The sequence below is a fragment of the Ochotona curzoniae genome, unplaced genomic scaffold (genome assembly GCF_017591425.1).
Source record: "Ochotona curzoniae isolate NIBS_2020 unplaced genomic scaffold, NIBS_Ocur_1.0 contig_3819, whole genome shotgun sequence".
Lineage (NCBI taxonomy): Eukaryota > Metazoa > Chordata > Mammalia > Lagomorpha > Ochotonidae > Ochotona > Ochotona curzoniae.
Genome location: NW_024466004.1, coordinates 56,862,422 through 56,885,139, shown reverse-complemented (window position 1 = coordinate 56,885,139; position 22,718 = coordinate 56,862,422). Strand labels below are relative to the sequence as shown.

Genomic DNA, 22,718 nt, shown 5'->3' with positions numbered 1-22,718 from the left:
TCTTTACTTTGAGGAAAACAGTATTTTCACGATCAAAGTCTTTCTGAATGTTCCTATAAAGTGGAATTTTACACTTGATTTTAGCCAAAAGGCCAAGAAAGTAATATAGAGGGGAATTTTATAAGTTTATAAAGAAATGGCTATTGGGGCCCAGCATGATGGCTTGGTGGCTAAATCCTTGCTTTGCAACCACCAAGATCACGTAAATGTCCCAGCTGCTCCACTTCCCATCTAGCTCTCTGCTTGTGGCCTGGAAAAGCAGCACAGGATGGCCCAAAGCCATGGGACCCTGCACCTGTGTGGGAGACCAGCAAGAGACTCCTGGCTCCTGGCTCCTGGCTTCGACTGGGCTCAGCTCCGGCTGTTATGGCCACTTGGGGAGTGAACCAGCATATGAAAAGTCTTTCTCTCTGTATCTTCTATTTGTAATTCTGCCTTTCCAAAAAAGACAGATCTTTTTAAAAAGGATGAAATGGCTACTGAATTGAGTTCTGATGTGAATGGATAGTCACAATACAGTCAAGATGCTGATTCTACTGCCATTGTCTATTTTTCAATGAACTTAAATATTATTTCATTTATCTATTTTATTTATTTGAGAGGTAGAGAAATATAAACAGAGACTGTCCTCTGCTGGTCGATTCCCCAAATACTTGCAGCAGTGGGGACGGGGCCAGATCAAAGGCGGGAGCCTAGAACTCAGTCTGGGTCTCCCAAGATAGTGGCAGGGACCCAAGTGCTTATGTCATGACTTGCTGCCTCCCAGGGTGTGCATGAGCAGGAAACTGGAATCAGATGCAGAGCCAAGAACTGTCCCTAGGCACCCTGATATGAGATGCAGGTGTCTCAAGTGAGTGCTTCATTGCTGTGCCAAACATCTGCCCTACAAACATCTATTTCTTTAAGTTGATTAACTTCATTCATTTGAAAGGTAGAATTACAAAAGGAGAGAGAGAGAGAGAATCTTTCACCTGATGGGTCATTCCCCAAATGGCCACAATAGCCAGGGTAGGACAAGCAAAAGCCAAAAGCCTGGACCTTCAATGAGATCGTCCACTTGGGTACAGGAACCCAAGCAGTTGGGCCAACTTCTGTTACTTTCCCAGGTGCATTAGCTAAAGCTGGATTGGAAGTGGAGCAGTCTGGAGTCCATATGGATGTTGGTAGTATTGGTGATGACTTTGTGATGGGGTGTAGCAGGTTGAAGACTAACACACACTTGTTAGGTTAATTGACTGTTGATAGCCGGAAATGGAGTTTCTGCACTCTGCCCTTCTTACTTCCTCTCGCACCATTCAAGTTAATTAATGTGTGAAACCGGCTTTGGTTGCTCCTCCTGTGCAGCGGCCCCTCCTGCCTCCCTGACAACATAAAAACAGCTCAGGAGACTCTGTGTACCTGGTCACTCCTGCCTCCTGTTGTGCTAGGTTAGGTTAGTTAACTGCAGGAGAACTTTTGGCTCCAGCAGCTTTCTTCCTGCCTCCTGCACTTAGTAATTGAATGCATGGAACCTGTTCTGTATGGCTTGCAATCTGATTGGAGGATGAGAGCTTAAACACCTCTGACTTCTGCCACTCAAAAGTGCAGTGGCTCCTGGAGTGTAGCAGGAGCTGCTATCGCCAAGCTTGGGCAATAAAGACTCCTAACATCCTATGCTTTGGTCCAGTCTGATCTCTCTTGCACTCCACAACAGCTTAACCTACAGGACCAGACCCAGTAATCTATTTAAATGGTTGTTTTGTCCACGAACCTCTCTCATGCCAGTTGTTGAAATCCTTTTTAAGGTCATACATACGCCTTGTGTATGTGCTGACCTTGGCCCTTCTCCTCCCTCTGAAGTGTGTGTTATGGCCAAAGGAGAGGCACTTTGAATAGCAGATTGCTTGGTCGCTATGCCATTTCCTTATTTACTTTCCATTCTAGTTTTTTCCATGGTCCTGTGGAATACCCCTCCCTCACCCCTTCATAAGTTTTGTGGTCTGGAGAGCAAGTTCTCTAATACCATGCTTGGGGGAGTGTGGCAGGAAGGAGGGGACAGTAATTATCTGTTTGGGTAAGAAACATGACTTGGAAATGATTCATACGTTTTTAAGACTGACATTGAATGGATGCTAAAATAACTCTTTACAAATATAGTAACATGGGAAAGGTTTTAACACATCATTTCTTCTTCTCTCCCTACTATCTTCACTTGCTAGTGTGAATTTAGTTCTTGTGGCCATACAGGTAATAGTTCTCTGATAAATTAATGTTTTCCTAAATCAAGTCTTTCTATTGTCAAAGAAACACTAATTAGATTCGCTGTGTGAACCCAACATTTGCAGCTCTCCACTTGCGTTTGCCACTTGGATCTGTAGTAAACGTGGCAAACTTCCCACATCCTGATCTGAGATTTCCACCTTCCTGCCAGTCTACCCCAGTCATAGCTCAGTTAGTGGCAACTGCAAGCTCCTAAAGGCTCTGGCTAAACCTTTGTAATCAGCCTTGGCTTTTCATCCTTGGAAGTCTTTCTGGCTGTACCTTTACAATACAACCAGAGGCGCTATCATTGTGGCACAGTTAACCTGATGCTTTGTGTCAGCATTACACATGAGTATGCTGGTCAAGACCCAGCTGCTCCACTCCATGTCATGCTCCCTGCTAATGATCCTTGAAAAGCAGCCAAAGTGCTTGGGCCCCTGCCCTCCATGTGGGAGCTCCACATGGAGTTCCTGGCTTCTGGCTTTTAGCCCAGACCTGCTTATTGTAGGCATTTGGAAAGTGAACCAAAAGATGGAAAATTTCAGTATCACTCTCTTTCTCTCATCCTCTGCCACTCTTTCAGATGGATAAAACAAATCTTTTTAAAGCAACATAGCCAGGGAGAAGGTTTTCAGCCTATCAGTTAAGATGCCCATGTCCCATATCAGTGCTGGATTCCAGTTTCTGATTCTGGAACCCTGCCAGGACAGACCCTCAGAGGCAGCACCAGCAACTCAGACAATCTAACCAGCCGATAGGAGCTGTATCCACAGTCTGATCATGCCTGTCATGCTGTCTTCTCAGACACATTGTCTCAGGTTTGATGAATTCAGTAGCTTCTCAGCTAGTCTCTCCACATTAGATCGTAATTGGTCTGTTTCCACTTGGGCAGCACAAGTATTACAATGTCAGTTAAATCACATCAGGCTTTCCATCTCACCCAAGGTCAGAAACAATGTCCACAGGACTGACATAACCCCCTCCCATCCTCTGTGCTCAATACATATTCCTGTACCCTTTGCCCTTTCTGCAACATTGCAGAATGTAGCCCTGCCTCAGGGCCTTTGCAGTGCCTCTGTGCTGTCTGGCATGCTTTCTCAATTGTTAGCATGGACTCCACTTAGTAGGGCCTTCCCTGACAATCCCTTGCCAAACATCGGAATCCCATAGCCAGCTCCGGCATTTTCTAGCATCCTTTCCTATTTCCTACAATACACACTGTTACCTTTACTAATTCATAAAAGTTATGTCTTTGGGGCTGGCAAGATTGTTCAACAGGCTAATCCTTCACCTGTGGCACTGGTGTCCCGTAAGGGTGCCAATTTGTGTCCCAGATGCTTCATTTCCCATCCAGATCTCTGCTTATGTCCTGGAAAAGCAGTGAGGATGGCCTGAGGCTTTGGGCCCCTGCAACCACTTGGGAGACTTGGAAGAAATTCCTGGTTCATTCCTTCAGATCAGATCATCTCTGCTATGGCCATTTGGGGAGTGACTCTGTGAAGGAAGGTTGGAAGATAGAAGACCTTCTCTCTGGAAATCTACTTTTCCAATAAAAATAAGTAAGTCTTATAAAAGCAAAACAAGTTCAGGCCTTCTGGGACACAATCCAGCAACCTGACAGTAAAAGGGATTTGCCATTCACATATAACCCACCACAAGATCAGCGGACCAGCAGCTGAAATGGCTCAGTGCCTACTGTGGCTCTCCCTCTCTGTGTTCTGCCATCAAATGGACAATGGCTAAAAAAAGTCATTTCCTCTTTTGCTACCATGTTCAATATTTATTTACTTGTCTGTGAGATGCAAAGGGAGAGAGAATTTCATCCATTTGTTCACCTCCCAGATGCCTGAAAGAGCCAAGGTTGGGCTAAGGCTGAAGTTACACACCAGGAACTCAACCCAAGTCTCCTATGTGGATGTCAGGAACTCAGTTATTTCAGCCAGGGTCCTTATTGGAAGGAGTCAGGAACTGGGAGAAAGTGTCCAATCCAGGAGCTTCTATGTGTAATGTAGGCATGATTAACTGGCAAATTCACTGCTAACCCAAATGCCTATACCCTTCTCTATAATTCTTTTTAGAAAGCCTTTTCCCTAAGAACAACCCACCACTACTACATTCTATTACTCCATTGTGTCAATGGATTTTCATGCTAAGAAGAAAATGGCAATTCCCCCGTTACCACCAACCAGGGGCAGCCAGTTCATGTGAGCCTAGGAGCGCAGGTTTGCAGGAGGCCAAGGGGATAGTGCCAGTGGGGCCATGCAGGGACCTGGGGGTGCACATCCAAGCAGGCAGGTGAGTGAATCTGGGGAATTTCCCAAGGTGTTTGGTCCCAGGCAAGGTTGAGGAAAGGGGAGAGAGAGCCCCAGGTGAACATGCTGGCCTGGTAGGCTGGTGGACTAGACTTGGGGAATTTTGAATGGGCCTGGATTTTGGGTGTGTGGAGGGTACAATCCCAGGCCAGCACACGTGCCAGGAGCCAGAAGGCTGGGCTGGAGAACACATGTGCTCTTGGGTACAGAGAATGTAGATATTCAGGGAAAGGGATGAGGACCTCTGATAGAATATGTTGCAGGTAATGAATGGTTTCTGAGGAACTCCCAATATCAAGGCCACTGCACTCACAGGTAAGCAAAGGGGCTGAAACTGGACCATTTTTGGGAGAGAGGCTGAAGGACCTTTACAGGTTACACTGAGGCACCGGCCCACATGGGATACCTGAGCTGGGCTAGTTAGTGTGGACCATAGCCAACCACCACTCAGTGGTGCACACTAAAGCTAGGACTGGGGGTCTGCCTGGCAAGGCTAGATCACAGCACCTTCCAGTGAGAGTGCGAACATGACACTAACCAGCACGTGAGAGAACCAAGTCTGGGGACAGATTCTGTGGGGGATATGTGAGATCACCCCTGTGGAACTGCAATTTCTGCTGGTTAGCTTAAGAGCTAGGGGTGGTGACAGGCTGAGCTAAGCATGACCATGGAACCCTCCAAAATTCATGGGAACAGAACAGAGCGGTCCAGGCTTCAGCACCCACAGGCACACCCAAGAATAGGATATGGATGGATTGGGCCACAACATCCACCAACTCATACAAAGGCTGGGACAGAGGGAGCACACTATGCCAGGTAAGGACTGTGCACCTACTGGCACATCTGAGATCTGGGTCTGGGAGTGGGCCTGGTAGGGGAGCTTGGGAAACTCCCCTGGTGGGCCATAGCTTCCTCTGGTGAGCATGTGATTCAGGTCAGGCAAGGTAGCTCCTGACAAGTGTGCAAGTGTGTGGGGCAGTTCTGGAGGGGGTGAACTGGGCAGGAGTGGACCACTCTTAGCCCACTGGCATGTTCAGGAGCCATGCAGGTAATGCCAAGATAGGCTATCACACCTACTGGTTTGCAAGAGCCAGGAATGGGAACAGACTTGGCAACATTAGGCTGCAGCAACTGCCAGCAAGAGTTGGGACTGCAGGCAGGCTGGGACAGATCAGGCTTCAGCATCCAATGGTAAAGGCAGAAACAGGAAATGGTCTATGCCGAGCTGGATCACTGGCATACACAAGATCTATGTCTAGGAACAGGCGTGGATGGGGAGCTAAGGGAATGCCATGGCTAGGTGGTGTGCAAGAGCCAGAATGAGGGTTGCAATCTGGGTTGGACATGACTACAATGTCCCCTGGTATGGGTATGGACTGGGTCTGGGGTGTGCCAGGCTGGGCTAGATTCCAGCACCTGCTGGTGTTCATGAGAACCAGGGTTGCTGTAGGATGGGCTGGGTTATGTCCCTGCCCAAGGTGAACCATGTGAAAGCCATGTTTGGGCATAGACCAGGTGTGGCTGGGCTGTAGCACCCAACAGCAAGAACCAGAATGGGTGTGGACTGGTTGGGCAAAGGTAGTGTTCTTGCCAGGATAGGAGGTGGACTAAGTCAGACTGCCAAAGACCCACCAGTGTGCATGAAATCTGCCACTGAGAGAAAACCTGATAGAGGATCTTGGAGAACTACTTTCTTAGGACTCAGTCCCTGCAGGTTGACTACAAGCAAGGCTGAGAACAACCCAGACAAGGCCAGTTTATGGAACCTACTGGCATATGTGTGCATCAGGTCTGGGGGTAGGCTAGGCTGGGCCAGTTCATAACACCCACTGGCAGATCTGAGAACCAGGTTGGGTTGCAGGTCAGGTCTGGTTGGTCCACAACACCAGCCAGTTCACATTAGGGTCAGAACTGGGGGTTGGCTGGGCTGTGCAAGGTTGTAGCACCCACCAGCATGAGCTGGGACAGGGGGCAGGCCAGGCCAGGCTGCAGCACCTGCTGGCAAATGCCATGGTGAGGTGGACCATGCCAGACTGGAATGTAGCACCCAACAGCACATGTGGATCCCAGGGGAGAGGGGCACCAGCCTGGTAGGGTGGGGTCATGGGAGGGGAGGCTCCCCTGCTGGCCCACTGTTCCCACTAGTTAGTGTGAGAATTGGGATCAGGCACCAATCAGGCTGGGTAGGGCTATAACACTTGTTGGCCTGCATGTGAACTGGGTTAAGGGGAGAGCCAGGCTGGGCTAACTGACTGTACCCATTGGTGCATGTATAAGTCAGAGTAAGTGTGAGCTGGCTGAGCTCTGATACAGCATCAGGGGCAAGTACTTGGAGTGGGGGCAATTCCTGTCAAGCTAGACTTTAAGATCCTGGAGAGTGCAAGATTCAGGACTGGGAATGGGCCCAGTAGGGAAACTGTGAGCATGTCTTTGATGGGCTGCAACTCCCACTAGTGAGCCTGAGAACCAAGACTGGGAGTGGGCTTGGCTAAACAGGCAATGGCACCTGCCAACATGAGTAGGGCTAGATAGTGGTGTCGGCTGGGTTGAGCTAGACGTCAATGCCCATTGATGTGTATGAAAGCTGAATGGGATATAGGACAGATTGGACCAGTCTGCTGAAAATACTGGTAAGGATAGGAACCAGGACTGGGGGCAAGCCTAGCGGGGGTTATTGGGAATTGTTCCAACTAGGCTGCAGTTCCCGCTAGTATACACGAAAGCTGAGATGTTGTGACTCAGCAACTGCAACCACCAGTGTGCGTGCATAGACTGATGTAGGAGACAGACAGAGCCAGAACCTGCACTGGCAAGCACACACAAGAATCAGGACTGGGAACACCTCAGACAAGGTTTCTTTGGGGATCCCCCCAACTGAACTGCTAGACTCAGAACTCCAACCATTGGGATAATCATAGGATCTGTTGTCTGACTGTGGAGTGCATATGTCAGAGCTGGGCTTCCTCAGAGGTTCAGACAGAGCAGTGGCTGGCACATCCAGATGCATGAGAATATGGCCATTCATTGGAGCCTGCAGAGGGCATCTGGTACCATATCAGGAGAAGGAGGGTAGAACAATTTGGTCAACTATCCTAACCAAGATTTGGCAGCAAATATCTGGGTGAATGAAAACTCTAAAGTGGACTATGTCAGCCAATGGGCCTTGGAATGATTTTCTCATCCTTGGATCAGCAAGATCAATAGCATTTCAGAACCATTGAGCTATTAAAACAACTTACACAGAACCCTCAGAGTAAGCTGCATATCAGGAACCCTAGGATGATGTTGGGTGACCGTTCCCCATCCCCAGGTACAGAGGCGGTTGGGAGGCTGGGTGTGACTTCTCCCCTTATCTCCTTTCCTCCTCCAGATACAGAAAGAAGAAAAAAGAAAATGTGGAAACAATGGTCACACCCACTTTCCCTTAACCCTCCACCTTTTCCATCTAATCAACTATGTAAACATCATCCAAAACAAAATTTAAAAATCAAGAAGAAAAAGAAGAACAAGAAGAAGAACAAGAAAATGGCTTCAGGAGGTAGGCTCTTAAAGAAGAAAAACCACTGGAAGACCTCACCTTGTGCTCAGCAGATGACCTGTGGACATAGTGGTGAGTTTCCAGGCCATGCAAGGGGCCCAAACCTCCATTGGATATCTTTATAAAGGAGCTATCTTCCATGGAGGGGACCATGTGCCCTGAAACCACAGTAAGACCTGCAGTGTTGATGATCAGGGTTCGCTCAATGGATATGAAGTAGTTCAGGACCCCTAAACAGATGCGCTGAAACACAACATGAATGGAATCAGGACTCCGTCTTTTGCCTAGCTGCATCCTACTAGAAGAGATTCTTGGGAGCAGTAGGGCAACGCTGCTGTGGAGCAAAGAACAGACACCTCAAGGAGTGATTTCATGTGAAATTCAGAATCAACAGCAAACACATAAATGGGCATTGTGGCTGAACTAGCAAGCAAGCACCTGCTATGGGGATCTGATTTGTCCTAGGTTGTTTCCTGGAAGTTTGGTCCCCAGTGTGGTAACTGGAGAGCCAGTAGAGGCTTCATGTGGTGGGACCCAGTGGAGGTGAAAGTGCTACCGTTGGAAGGGGTTAATGCGGTTCTCATGGATCATGGTTGGTTCCTTGGAGAATGAGTTGTTGTCAGAGAGTGAATCTGACCTCTGAATCTCTGGCTTCCTGTGTTGCCATGCAATCTATCCCTGTTGCACATCCTTCCACCATTGGTGACATGGTGAGGCTATTAATCTGGAGGCCCTCTGCAGAGCCACGCCAGTGCCCTTCCATGCCCTTGAACTTCCCAGACTGTGAGCTAAATAAACCTCCTTCCAAGTTAACCAGCCTCAGGCACTTTGTTACAGCTACAGAAAACAGAAATATATAGCCCCCTTTCCTGACAACCAGACATCACAGATGCTGGAAAGCAGTGCACAGGGCCACCCACCTGCAGCTCCCTGATCCGCAGGTGGCGCAGGTACAGAAAAGACAAGTAGGCCCCTCTCATCAGGATGGAATTCCCACCACTGGGCTCAGCCCCGTCATCCAAACCCAGCAGTTGTGAGGTCTTGGCATAGTCATACTTTGGGTAGGCAGGAGAAATACAATAAAGATCTTTCCTCTCAAAGGGTTCAGAAAATTCATATATGCCAGTGGTACTCTTTAAAAAGCTGCACTGGGGGGGAGGGAAATAATCACTCTCCAAATATAAAGAAGAAATTTCTCTCAGCAATTACTCTTGTTAAAAACAAGATGTTGGGGTGAAATATTAATGTAGTTGTCTGACCTGTTTTCACAGCCTTCCTTCCGTTTTGACTTCAAATGTATTCGTGTAAACTACATATTAATCAGTCACTCAACTCTCCCCACAGCATTTTAATATGTTTCCACAAGTCACAATAAAATGATTTAATTTTACCCTGTCTCTTTTTTTGACTTAAGAGGCACATCATCACCACGTTGGCAGAAACTTCTTTGAACTAGCTCATTTTCACTTTGTTCCGTTGGAAGGTCATCATCTTTTGTGTTTTCATTCTATTAGAACACTAGCATTAATTTAATCACATAAGCATTTGCAGTATTATTAACAAATCAAAGCTCAGTCATCCCAGAATTAAACCTCAAGATCCAGAGCAAGTGTAGACAAATAAATAGAAGATCATCCCAATCCAACTCACAATGGCAGGTGTTTGATCTAGTGGTTAAGATGTTCACTGGGCTGCAATGTCCATAACTCATAGCAGAGTACCTGGGTTAGATCCCTGACCCTGCTCCCAATTCCAGATCTCGGCTTCTGTATATTCTGGGAGGTGCTAGGAATGGCTCAAGTCATTGGGTTTCTACCATTCACATGGGAAACTCACATTAAATTCTGGCTTCTAGCACTGCCCTTGCCCAAAGGCCATTGTAGGTATTTGGGCAGTAAATCAGAATCAGCAGATATGAGCTGTAGCTCTCTGCCTCTCAAATTAATAAAGGAAAATCTGGATTTATACTATAAGTTAGGTACTGCTTTTTATTTGAAAGGCAGAGTTAGACAGAAAGAGAGAGAGAGAACTCTCACATTCATTAGTTCACCCCACAAGCGACTACAACAGCCAGGGCTAAGTGGATCCAAAGCTAGGAGCCAAGAGTTTCTTCTGGATCTCCCACGTGTATTCAGGGGCCCAAGAACTTGAGTAATCCTCCATTGCTTTTCCCAGGCCATAAGCAGGGAGCTAGATCATAAATGGAACAGCTAGAACACAAGCTGATGCTCTATGGGATGCCAGCGCCACAGACAAAAGCTTAGCCTACCATGCCATGGTTCTAGCTCTAATGGTTGCCTCTTACTCACCAAGACTTTTAACTTGTAAAAGCATTCACAGCTCTTTGATGGCAGCTACCCCTCCCCATCTTTTATGTGATTCCTATCACAGAAAGTGATGAATAACGTGTTTTTCAGAAACATGTATGTGTGGAATTTTGAATCTCTCTAATCTGTTCTTATTCCACAATGACAGAGATCCATGAAGTAGGACCCTCTGTCTGTTGATCGGCTCTAGGCTTTGGTCTCTTAAGAACTCAAGCCTGTTTCCATACTTGTAACTTTGCATAATAAAGGAAAATGATGATGAGATGCCGTGAGAATCCAGTGCCAGAACAAGTCTATAGCTTCTATCTGACACCCAACAAGTGCTCAACATCCTGGCTCTCCCAGCACAAACAGTGGCCAGTCATCCTGTGGGATCTCTCATGGAAATGGAGGTTTGCACTGTGTCCACAGCCATCTCTCCTGATGCTTGGAATGATACAGTCATGTACCCCAGTCCCAGGGAAGGTTCTGGTTTTGTCTGCCCTGCCCCCGGCCCTTGGGGCAGAGGCTGCTTACTCTTCCTCTCTGCCTGGCCCTGGGCATCTGTCCTTAGCAGGTGTTCTCTTTCAAGGTGGCACTGGTTGTGGACAGAAACCCCACAACTGGGTGACCTGTAGGCTAAGAGTTGGTTCTTGGAACTCCATCAAGCCCTATGGTAGAAACTGCTGGCTGTTCCCCAGTAGCTGCTCTCCTCCTTTTCTCTAGGGACGAGATGGTGGTCTTGGCTACCCAGAGATGGCATTCCCCCGCTCCTCTTGCAGTGAGGGCAGCCAGGTGGCTACTGGAACAGGAGTGCAGGTGCATGTGGCTGCCTCTAGGAATGGTCCTGAAGAACATCTCCCACCTCCACCTGCCACCCTGCTGCTTTGAACATGGACATGGCCACTCAAGCTCCAGCTCACAGAGCTGCCATCCTGAACCCCCATTCTTGGGGTTTCCCCTCCCTCAAAAGCACAGTTGACATACAGACTCTGGAGTGCCCACCTGCAGGACTGTGAGACGAGAACAGGAGAAATTCTCACCTTCTGTAGCACTCAATGTTTTGACCAAGGCCCAGACTGCCTGGATTTGAATAATACATTCACTGAGACACTGGTATAGGTGGCCAGGCTCCACCAAGGGCAGCAGAGCAGGGAAATGTTGACAAGAACATTAGAAAGAACAAGTGGGAGGGCAAGTTGTTCTGTTAGGACTCATTAACTGCTGCCCATTATGTGTGTGGATAAAGTCAGCTCCTGGTTGCCCCAGGTCATCAGTGTGCACATCAGTGCATGTCTGGGCAAACTTCCCGGGACTGGAAAGGACACTGGAAGGTGACTCGGTGCTCTCTTGTATCTTAAAACAGAAACAGAAGATTATCACCCCAAAGTGAAGAAAATTACTACTGTTGACAATCCTTAGGAAGTATGAACTTCCAAGGGGAGTTGTGGGTGTTGACAGTGAGAACGAACTTGAGTGAGGGTTCTATGGAACTCTTCATTCCCTGGCCTGCAATGCTCTCAGATAGCATTTCCCATCACCCCATGTGGTCCCAGAAGGAAAGCTCTAAGTCACATCCTTTCTCAGATGTGACATTCTCAGCTGCTTCTCAAATGACCCAGAAAGGCACAAAGAGGAACAGAAGGTCAAGTTACAATCAAGGACATTGGAAGGAGTGACTAGGCCAACCACAAAAGTACTGGCTGATGGGCAGATTGTCAAGATGGAAGGAAAGGACACAGATGGGTTGGGACAAGAAAGAGGAAGGAGCCCAGCTTCTTCTGGGGAACAGGAACCAAGCACAGCTCCCCAAAGAAAACTGTATAGAAAAGAGCCAATGCTCAGGAGCAATTTCCCCAAGGGAGTTCGAGACAGGCAGGTAAGCACAGGGCTGCCCTAAATTCACCAAGTCAATGCCAGCAGTGGTGGACATCTGCCCTTCCCAGGTCAGTGAACCCTTTGACCTTTTTCTGCTTCTGCCTGCATCTTTGCCAGCATGGCTAAGTTTCTCATGTATGTTGAAATTCAGAGATCCCCACTGATTGAAAATCTCTCTCTCTTTCTCTTTTTCTGGGATACCATCTAATTAAGAAGTAGGGTGGGAGGTATAATTAGAGAAAAAATTAAGTCTGGCATGCATTCCCCAGCACCTAAATTCGCAGGAAACAAAGATGAGAATATAGATGGAGTATTAACAATATTGCTGTTGTTATTGTGGGTTGCACAGCAATAGGTGATATTGCTTTTCTTTTCAATTTTTTGGTCGTTTACAGAATTGTCTATGATAAATATTTTCCATGAATTTTTTTCCAAAAAAAAAGTTTGTTTTTTAAAGTAAATGTGGGTTGGGCATTTGGTTTAGTGGTTACGTTGCCAGCCAGGATGCCCACATTCCAAATCAGAGTATCTGGATCTGATTCACACTGTTTCCAACTCTGACTTCCTGCTTCTGTGCCTCCTGGGAGGCAGCAAGTGGTGACTCAAGTGGTTGGGTCCCTGCCACCCACAAGGGAACCTTGGCTTTGGTCCCTAGTTCCCAGCTTTGGACCAGCTCCACCCTGCACTGGGGACCCTGAGAGGGTGAACCAACAGATGGGAGTACACTCTCTCTTTCTGCCTATCAAATAAATAAAACTGATGCTTGAAAATGTCCAGACCACAGAGATAAGAAGCCAAGGAAATAGATCTAACACTGCTCCGTGACTCTGCAGCCTGCAGGAAGTAGCTTCTGCCATTCACTGCATAAAGTTAAACAGTAGTGAGCAATGAAGCCATATATCTTGGCAAACACAATGGTGATAGCTACATGAGAGGTCAGAGCACAGCCATACTAACAGAGAGCTGATTTCCTGGGGAATGACCTGCAGCTCAGTAACCTGATCTCACAGTGCAGTTCAGAAGTTTCCATTACAGGCGCAACTCTAAGGCCATTCTTCCTGCTGAGCAGGGCAAGAGTTGCACAATTTTCACCTTTCTGATTTTTTTTTCAAAGTTGTCCAAAATCTTCTATGACTATCTATACATGGTCCCCGGTTAGCAATTGTAAGATCATTTGGCATTTGTTCTTTATTTCCCAAATTTCACATCTCTAGCACATCTGGAATTAGAGTTATATTTTAAAAAGAGAAGGAACAGCTTTGTATACAGAGGTAAGTAAAAGTCCCACCCAAACTGTGATAACATTGCAAGCATCCTCAATGACCAAATGCATTCAAGATTGAAGTGGCTGGTGGACAATAGGACTCCGGTAGGTGGCTGGCGGGAGACTGAAGGCATTTTGGCAGGATCTGTGAAAGCTTTTCAATGTGTCTGTTCTACTCCAAATCTTGTGTGCATCTACTTTCAAGAAGTAAACGCCCAAGAGAATTCAGTCAGCAGTTTCTGGCAACAGGGAAAATGGCCCCAAGAGTCCATGGACATTGCTATGCAGACTTCAGTGAACAAGGAAATATTTCAAAACGTTTGGGGCAGGGGAAACAGAATAAAAGGGAAGTTTGCTTTGGTGCAACCAATATTTGAAATCTATGCAGATTTTTCCTAAAAGGCATTGCCTGTGCACTCTTGGAAGACCCTTTGTCATCAAAAAGAGCAACTGAGACAGATCTTCAAGGCATACTGCTATGTGGGAAAGCGAGTTGCAGGAAGACACACCATTTCTACAGAAAACTAAAACACGAAGTCATCCTATATGTGTGTGTTGCATAGGGACATGCATATGCATGGAGGTGCAGAGAAAATCCTGGAGCAGTTAGAGTGTTTCTTTCCCTTGGAGCAGATGGGAAGGCCCAGCAATCAGTGCGAAGGATAACTAAGCAAGAATTACACTTCACAGTTGTGGCTGAATGTTTTACAAGAATCTGTGGGTCTAAAAATTCCTTCAACAGGGGCCAGCATTGTGACATAGCTGGGAAAAACTGCTGCCTGAGATGCCAGAATCCTATACGGGTGTCAGTTCAAGTCCTGCCTATTCCACTTTCCAACCAGCTCTGGGCTAATGTGCCTGAAAAAAAGCAATAAAAGATGATCCAAGTCCTTGGGCTCTGCTCCCAGGTGGGAGACTTGGCAGAAGCTTCTGGCTTCTGGCTTCTGGCTTCAACCTGGCCCAACACCTGCCATTGTAGTCATCTGGGGAGCAATCCAACAGATGGAAGATTCTCTCTCTTACTTTCAAATAAATGAATATTTTTTTAAAACATCCTTTAAAACAAAAAAAAAAACAAAAAACAAAAAACTTCACAGAAAAGTGGAAACCATTGCTAACTTCCAAGGAAGCAAAATTGTCATCCTCATTAATGTCATGTGGATAAGATGCTCTTCCGGAAAGAAACAACCAGGAGAGTATGGTGTCCCTATGCTGCTCCTTGTTATCCAACTCAAAACCTTGGTGTCATGTCACCACGGGAAGCACACCAGACGAACTCACATCAGGGGACATTCCACAGGTTTTTGGCCCTTTCTCCAATCAAAGACATGACCATCAAGGTAAGATTGAGCAGGCATGACAGAGGAGGACAGCTGTGGCAAGCACAGCAATGAATGTAACATGGCTCCTTGGCTAGGATCCTGGTACAGAAAGAGAACATCCATGAAAGGACTGGTGGCACCAAGGTCCAGTTGAGCCTATAGGAATGACCCAGTGCCAGTTCCTTCAGCCTATGCTTCAGGCTAACAGCAAAAACTTGATGTAGGCTGTAGATGGGAGTTCTTTGTTCTCTGCGACTGCTCAGTAAATCTCAAACTTCAAGAAAACAAAATTTTTAAAACCATCCCTCCCTCAATAGGCTGGTTCTGTAGCATAGCAAGTAAAACCATGACCTGTGGTGCTGACATACCACATGGGTGCTGACTTGAGTTCCAGTTGCTCCACTTCCCATCCAGCTCCCTGCTACTATGCCTGGGAAAGCAGCAGAGGATGGTTCAAGTGCTTGGGTCCCTGCCACCCAAATGACAGACCTATAAGAAGCACCAGGCTCCTGGCTTCGGGTGGGTCCAGTTCCAGCTGTGGTGACCATTTGGAGAGTGAACCAATGGATAGAAAATCTCTCTACCTCTCTGTCTCTCTCCATAACTCTGCCTTTCAAATAAGCAAAATAAATCTATAAGCAAACCAGCAATCCCTAAAGAAAGGTTAGAGGTGAACAGCATTCTCGAGAAGCTATCAGAAGCTGTTCTAACTTTTTCTCTCAGAGCCAAGGAAGTGGACGGTCCCTGGAGACTCCATCTCGCTGGTGTAGATGGCCTTATGGAAAATTCTCAGTCACATGGTACTGGTTGTCACTGGCCATCATCAGAATGCTGATGGACATGCAGATATTAAGATTCACACTTGACTGCTACAGGCTTGCACAGCACTAACAGACTTTTAATTCTCCTAACCACGTTCCTGCTACTCCTCCCAGCTGCCACATTTCTTCAGCCTAATCTCATCCAATTTGTAGTCAACATCCAGAATGGCAATATATTGCCACGTGGGACTCTAATATAGGGTAAAAATGACAGGAAATACTTGAGAAGGTCACAAATTAACACACACAGGAAAAGGTGACAGAAAATGGAAAATGTTGGCTATTGCCTTAGAAATTCCTCCCTAAAACCCAGTGTTGTTTTCTGCTCCAGGTTGCTTTTCACTCACTAAGCTTCAGCTTAAGCATCCCTTCGGTCCCTGGCCAAGAGACCTAGGCTGAGCTCTCCATCACAGTGTGTGCTTCCTACTCCAACGCCTTACTGTCCTCTACTCCACAGCATCCATATATTCGAAACACAGATTTCCCTCTTGGCACACTTGTTTATTGCTTGTTGTTATCAAGATCAAGGATTAGTTCTGCTTCACTCCCTAAACCCAACACAGTTCCTGGCACAAAGGCAGTATCTGTGTTATAATCACCAAACAAATGAATGAATGAGAAACTGAAGAACTTTCATGAACGCTAAAACATTGGGTGACTGGTACACATGTCTTTGTCTCCTTCTATGCCTCACCCCTGCCATTTGGAAATCTACAGATCCTCTGAGTCTCTATGATGCATCTTGGCCACACATCAGCTCAAACATACAATGCTCGCATGTGACTCCCTTTGGTCAATTCAAAGTTTAACCTCAATAAGTCAGCGAATAGCCAGAGGAAGTGATTTCCTTCCTCTCACCTCTTCTCTTTCCTTCCTTTTCCATTTTTCACATTTCAACAGGTGCATCCACAGTAGGCTATGGGAAAATCCCAGACTGCATCCCACCGGTCCTTGTCTACTCACCTGCTCTGCAAGTAAAAGGCAACAAAGAAGGGCTGGGCCAGGGAAAGCAGGAGCCCTTTATCCTTTCATTTCCACCATTGCATCTCATGTTGTCACCCTCACTTAGTGCTTCCTGCTACTCAGCACCTACCACAGCCATCACCTCCACTCTCCCCCCATATGCCTTCGGGGGTATTTTTTTTTTCTGCCACCGTGGTCCTACTGAAGTCACCTCCTCTGTTTGCCAGGTGCCCACTGGCAGTGCTACCCTCAGTCACACCACGACCTCATGGTTCAATCTCAACCACAGAGCTCCTCATCTCTGGCTCTATATCGCCTCTTCCCTCTCCCTCATTTCCATCCTCCTCCGAAACGTATACACGGTCAGTTAGTGAATCTGTCTCCCTTCTGGTGGGCCTTTTGTTTGACCCAACTGCTTTTGTATTATGAGTAATGCTGAAATGAATGGTCTTTCATATCTAACAGAAACAGAACTTCCATACATACAATGCAAACCATAAAAATCATGTACCTGTAACCTGGCCCTGTGCAAGGATTTCTGCAGGCCTTACTCCTTTGGCACAGAGCCCTACCTTGCTGCTTTTTCCTTTGGGATAACTTCTGACAATTCCTTGCTAGCCAAGGAAGGGCTTCTATTTCAAAACCTGCTGAAGGCCCTCAGCTTCCAACAACATCCACACTTGCACATGCCCATTAAGACTTGGCAAACTTGAGCACTGAAAAGCTTGCTTAGCCTGTGTGCCTGAAAAGTGCATTAGTCAGGGGTTGGCGTTGTGGCATAGTTGGTAAAGCTTATGGCAGCATCTCATAGGGGCACTAGTTCCAGTCCCAGCTGTTCTACTTCCCATCCAGCTCCCTGCTTGTGGCTTAGGAAAGCAGTAGAGGATGGCCCAAAGCCTTGGGACCCTGAACCCACGTGGGAGATCCAGAAGCTCATGGATCCTGGCTTCTGACTTTGGATCACCTCAGCTCCAGCCATTGTGGCCATTTGAGGAATGAACCAGCAGATGGAAGATCTTTCTCTCTGTCTCTCCTTCTCTCTGTAAATCTGCCTTTCCAATAAAATATATAAATCTTTAAAAAACAAAAGGACATGCTGGTTGCTCCCTCCTGGCATACCTGGTAGAGGCTGATGTTGCTGTAAATATTCTCCCAGATTTGATCATAGCTGCACTGAGGCAAACCCTGGGAAGTCACGGAAGTTGGGTGATGTGGAATCAGCATGATGGTCTTTGCAGCATGATTGTGGAGCACCCGCATTACTTGCTCAGGGTCAGAAATCTTAGGCAGAACAGAGAGGAGAAAGAAAGCATCATTCCTTCTTCTCTAGTCACATGTACATATGGATAATGCCCTAGCAGGGCTTATTCAGTTGCAAAATTAAACTCGACCACCCTGATTCCCAGATACATCCCTTTATGTAGTGCTATAGATATTTCAACTGTACACAGCAACTCATTTAAAACTTCACGATACTCCCTGTCCTGCAGGCAACAGTAGGTGCTTGCCCTCAAACTGTTGCAGCATCAGTAAAGAAAGAAACACTCAACAGCACTGGCCCAGCCCCAGTGGTTGTGGCCATTTAGAGAGGAAACCAGCAGGTGAAAGATTCCCTGTTTCCCCTCTTCTCTCTGTAACGCTGCCTTTCAAATAAATAATTTTTTAAAATCTTGTTTTAAAAATGTTCTCTCTCTCTCTTTTTTTTTTTGAGGTTAAGAGTTGATGACCCCAAATTTGAATGTCTACTCCAGCGATACCCATATCATTAAGTCATTTCAATATCACAAAGAATCTCAAAGATGATTTATTTCAATCCCTGTCAACAACCCAGCAGCATTTTGGGTAGAAGCAGAAACATGTATCCTAAAATTAACACAAAATGGGGACAGTGCAGTGGCACAGCTGGCCAATCTGCTTCCCTGTGGCACTGGGATTCCATATGGTCATCAATTCGAGTCTCAGCTGCTCCATTTTACATCCAGCACTCTACTTATGGCCTGGGAAATCAGTACACCCTGTAACCATGTGGGAGACCCAGAAGATGCTCCTGGCTCCTAATTGGCTCACCTCCAGCCCTTGTGGCCATATGGAGAGTGAACTAATAGATGGAAGATCTTGCTCTCTGTCTCTCCTCTCTGTAAATCTGACTTTCCAATAAAAATAAATAAATCAGCTCAGCTTTGGCATTGTGGCCATGTGAGAAGTGAACCAGTCTATGGAAGACCTTTATCTCTGTCTCTCCTTCTTTCTTTAAAATTTACCTTTAAAATACAAGTGAATATATCTTTTAAAATATACCAATACTATAAAAATTAACACGAAATATCAAGGGATCCCAAAGAGCTGAAACAACTTGGAAAAAGAACAAAGTTTTAGAATTCACAACTCCTAATTTCAAAAAATATTACAGAGTTAGAGTAATTTTAAAAAGCAGTGGTGGCATGAAGACTAGCAGACAACATTAACCAATGAAATAGGAAGCAAGCTCAGAAATCAGTCTTTGTGTGTGGTAAGCATGCCAAGCCCATTCAACCAAAAAACCCAGTATCTTCATCACGTGACATCAAGAAAATGTGACATGAATACACAAAACCCTCAAGTCTTGCCTTTATCTTACACTGCTTAAAAATTCAACCAGAAAAGAGTAAAGTCAGATGTAAAATCTACAACTCTAAGTGTATTTGAAAAAAAATAGAGGGAAAATTTCATGATGTTGGACTTGGCAGTGATTTCCTGGATATGCTAGCAAACACCCAGGCAACAAAAGCAAAAAGGAACAAATTAGACTACATCAAACTGTGAAACTTTGTTTATCAAATAATCAATATTTTGAGAAGGTAACCAATAGCATGAGGGAAAATCTTGGCCAGTTATACATGTGGTAAGAGCTTAATAGTCAAAACACATAAAGAATTCCTATAATCTAACAGCAAATTAACTAAAAAATAATCCAATTTTTAAAAAATGGTCAAAGAGGCTAGTGCTGTGGTGTAGCACATTCAGCAGCCTCCAGTGATGCCAGCATCCCTTATGGGTGCCAGTTCAAGGCCTGACTCATCCGTGCTAATGGCCTGTAAAAGCAGCAGAAGACAGTCCAAGTGTTTGGGTCCCTCCATCTATGAGGAGACCTGTATACACTCTTGGCTTCAGCCTGGTTCATTCTTGGCTGTTGTGGCCATTTAAGGTTTGAATGAACAGATAGAAGATTAATTTCTCCCTTTTTCTCTATAACTCTTTAAATTAAAAAATACATTTTTTAAAATGGACAAAGAACTAGGCAGGGATACTATGCCATAGCATTGAAGGCAAAGGCTGAGAAAGGTGAGGGACTAAGCCAACTGGGTCAGAGCACTCACTGACACCCGCGCAATCTAGGGCTGGGAATAGACTTGGTTGGAGAGCTTTGAGAGTACACACTTGCTGGGCTGGGATTCCCATGGGAGGGTGAGGGGGCTGGAGTGGAGGCTGCATTCTGGTCTAGATATGGCTGCAGTCTCCCTAGGCACAAATGTGGACTGGGGCTGGTCATACCAAGCTGGGCTAGACGCCTTCACCATCTGGCGCTGTGGAGAACTTGGGAAGATGTAGGACAGACTAGGCTGAGTCTCTGCCCCTACTGAGCCATGTGTGAGCAGTATCTTGGTATGGACAAGCCTTGGCTGGGCTGAAACAGCCAACACCAAGAACTGGAATGGAGGGAAGGCCAGCAATGATTGCTGGCCCATGGAACCACCAGTATGCGCAAGACCTGGCATAGGAAGAGGTTCTGAAGGAGGAACTTGGGAAACTCCTCTGTTGGGACACAGGCCCTACAGGTGAGTGCAAGAACCACAATATGGAGCAACCCATACCAGGCCAGAGGAAGATACCCACCATCATACATATGGCATAGGTAGGGGTCAGACCAGGCTGAACCAGATCACCTGTGGGCGAATCCGAGAACCAGAATAGAGTGTGGGTTAAGCCAGGTTGGGTCGCAACACAAACTAGTGCACATTATAGAATGCCAAGGTGAGGTGAGCCATACCAGATGTGGTTGCAGCACCTAAACAGCATATGTGAGAACTGGGTAGGGAGGAGGTGAAGCTGGCAGGGAGAATGTGGGCTCCCCTGTGGGACAACCACTCCCATTGGAGAGCATGAGTTGGGATGGGGGCAGACCAGACCAGGCAGGGCTGCAACACCCATGGGCCTCATGTGAGCTAGATTAGGGAAGGACCAGATTGGGCTGACTGTTCCAACTGGTGCAAGCAAATTAGAGTGGGTGAGGGTTGGTTGGGCTTTGCCACATCATCAGATGGCAGAGGCTGGCACTGGGGACCAATTCTGTTAAGTTAAATGCCATAACCACCTGGAGTGCGCACAATCCAGAAATTGGAGTGGCCTAATAAGGAGATAGTGGGCACCTCCCTCGTGGGTAACTGCTCCCACTGGAGAACATGAAAACCAGAACAGGGGCAGAGGTGGCAGGACAGAAAGGCACCTGCCAGTATGTGTGTGGGCTGGATAGTATGTTGGTTGGGTTGAACTAGGCTTCAATGCCCATTGACAAATACCAGGGCTAAATGGGATGTGGGACAGACTGAACAAGTCTGCAGTACATAGTGGCATGCATGAAAGCCAGAGTAGGGAGCAGGCCTGGTGGGGATTATGGGGAGTCACCCAACTAGGCTGCAGCTCCCATTGGTTTGCATGAGGACCGAGTATGAAGTGGGTAGGATCAAGCTGGACTACAACACCCATTGGTCCAAGTGGATGACAGGGCTGGAAACAGAATGGACCCAGCAAGTGCAACGACCAGCAAGTGCATAAACTGATTGGGGCGACAGACTGTGCCAGACCCTATATTGGCAAGCACACACAAAAATCAGGTTTGGGATCATCTCAGATGAAGTTTCTTTGGAGATCCCTCCAACTGAACTGCTGATCTCAGAACCCCAACCATGAAGAGACTATGTCAGCCAGTGGATTCTGAATGGGTTTCATCATGATTAGAATGGCAAGATTGGCAGCAATTCAGAACTGTTGAACTATCAAAACTGCTTAGGCAGGCCCCTTGGAGCGTGCCTCATATCGCGGATCTGGGATGGGTGGGAAGCTGGGTGGGGCTTTTCCCTTTGTTTCTCCCCTGACCCCAGATACAGGGGGAAAAAATGATATTAGTGTGGAAACAATGGTATTATCCACTTTCCTGTAGCCCTTGACTCTTTGTACCCTAATCAACTAAGTACAATTATCAAAATTAATTAATTAATTAATTAATTTTTTTAAACTTGGAAAAAATGGACAAAGGACTTAAAAAGACATTTCATCAAAGATGATATAAAATGGTAAACCAGTAAAAATATATAAAACAAAAATGTGAAACTATGCACATTCTCTTATATGCAAATGTAAATCAGTACCCCAGTGAGAGTATGATCTCACAGCCACTAAGATGTGTATTGTTTGGGGTGGTGTGATGTGTCAGTTGGCTAATCTTCCACCTCCAATCACTAGCATCCCATATGGGTGCTGGCTCATGTCCCGCTGCTCCACTTTTAATCCAGCTCCTTGCTGGTGGCCCAAGAAAGCAGTGGAGGATGGCCTTGAGACCCTAAAAGAAGCTCCTGGCTTCAGATCAGCTTAGCTTGGTTTAATGCACCCATTTGTGGAGTAAACCACAGGATGGAAGATCTTTCTGTGTGTCTCTCCTCACTGTAAATCTGCCTTTCCAATAAAAATAAATTAATTTAAAACAAGCTGTCTACTATTGCACAACAAAGGGAGGGATGTGGTTGGGCATGGTAGCTGAGATGCCTGCATCCCACATCAGAGTGCCTGGGCTCAAGCCCCAGTTGCTCTGCTTCTGGTCCAGCTTCCTGCTAATGTGCATCTTGGGAGGCCACAGGGGCAAGTCTGATAACTGGATACCTGCCATCCATAAAGGAGACCCAGACTGAGTTCCAGGCGCCCAGTTTCAGCTGGCTCACCTGGAGCTTTCTTTACTTTTCTTCTTCCTTCCTTACCTCTAAACTATTAAATAAGTAAATAAATGTATAATAGAAAAAAGAAGAAAGAAAATAATTGTTGC

At 46.4% G+C, this 22,718-nt stretch overlaps 1 protein-coding gene across 1 annotated transcript in view; it reads right to left on the bottom strand.

Annotated features, from left to right (window-relative positions):
- LOC121158655 overlaps positions 1–22,718 on the bottom strand; it is a 161,605-nt gene that overhangs the window by 125,330 nt on the left and 13,557 nt on the right. Inside the window, 3 exon segments of the mRNA XM_040983523.1 lie at positions 8,131–8,334; positions 9,012–9,239; positions 17,765–17,926. Of these exon segments, the coding sequence (XP_040839457.1) occupies positions 8,131–8,334; positions 9,012–9,239; positions 17,765–17,926 (594 nt within the window).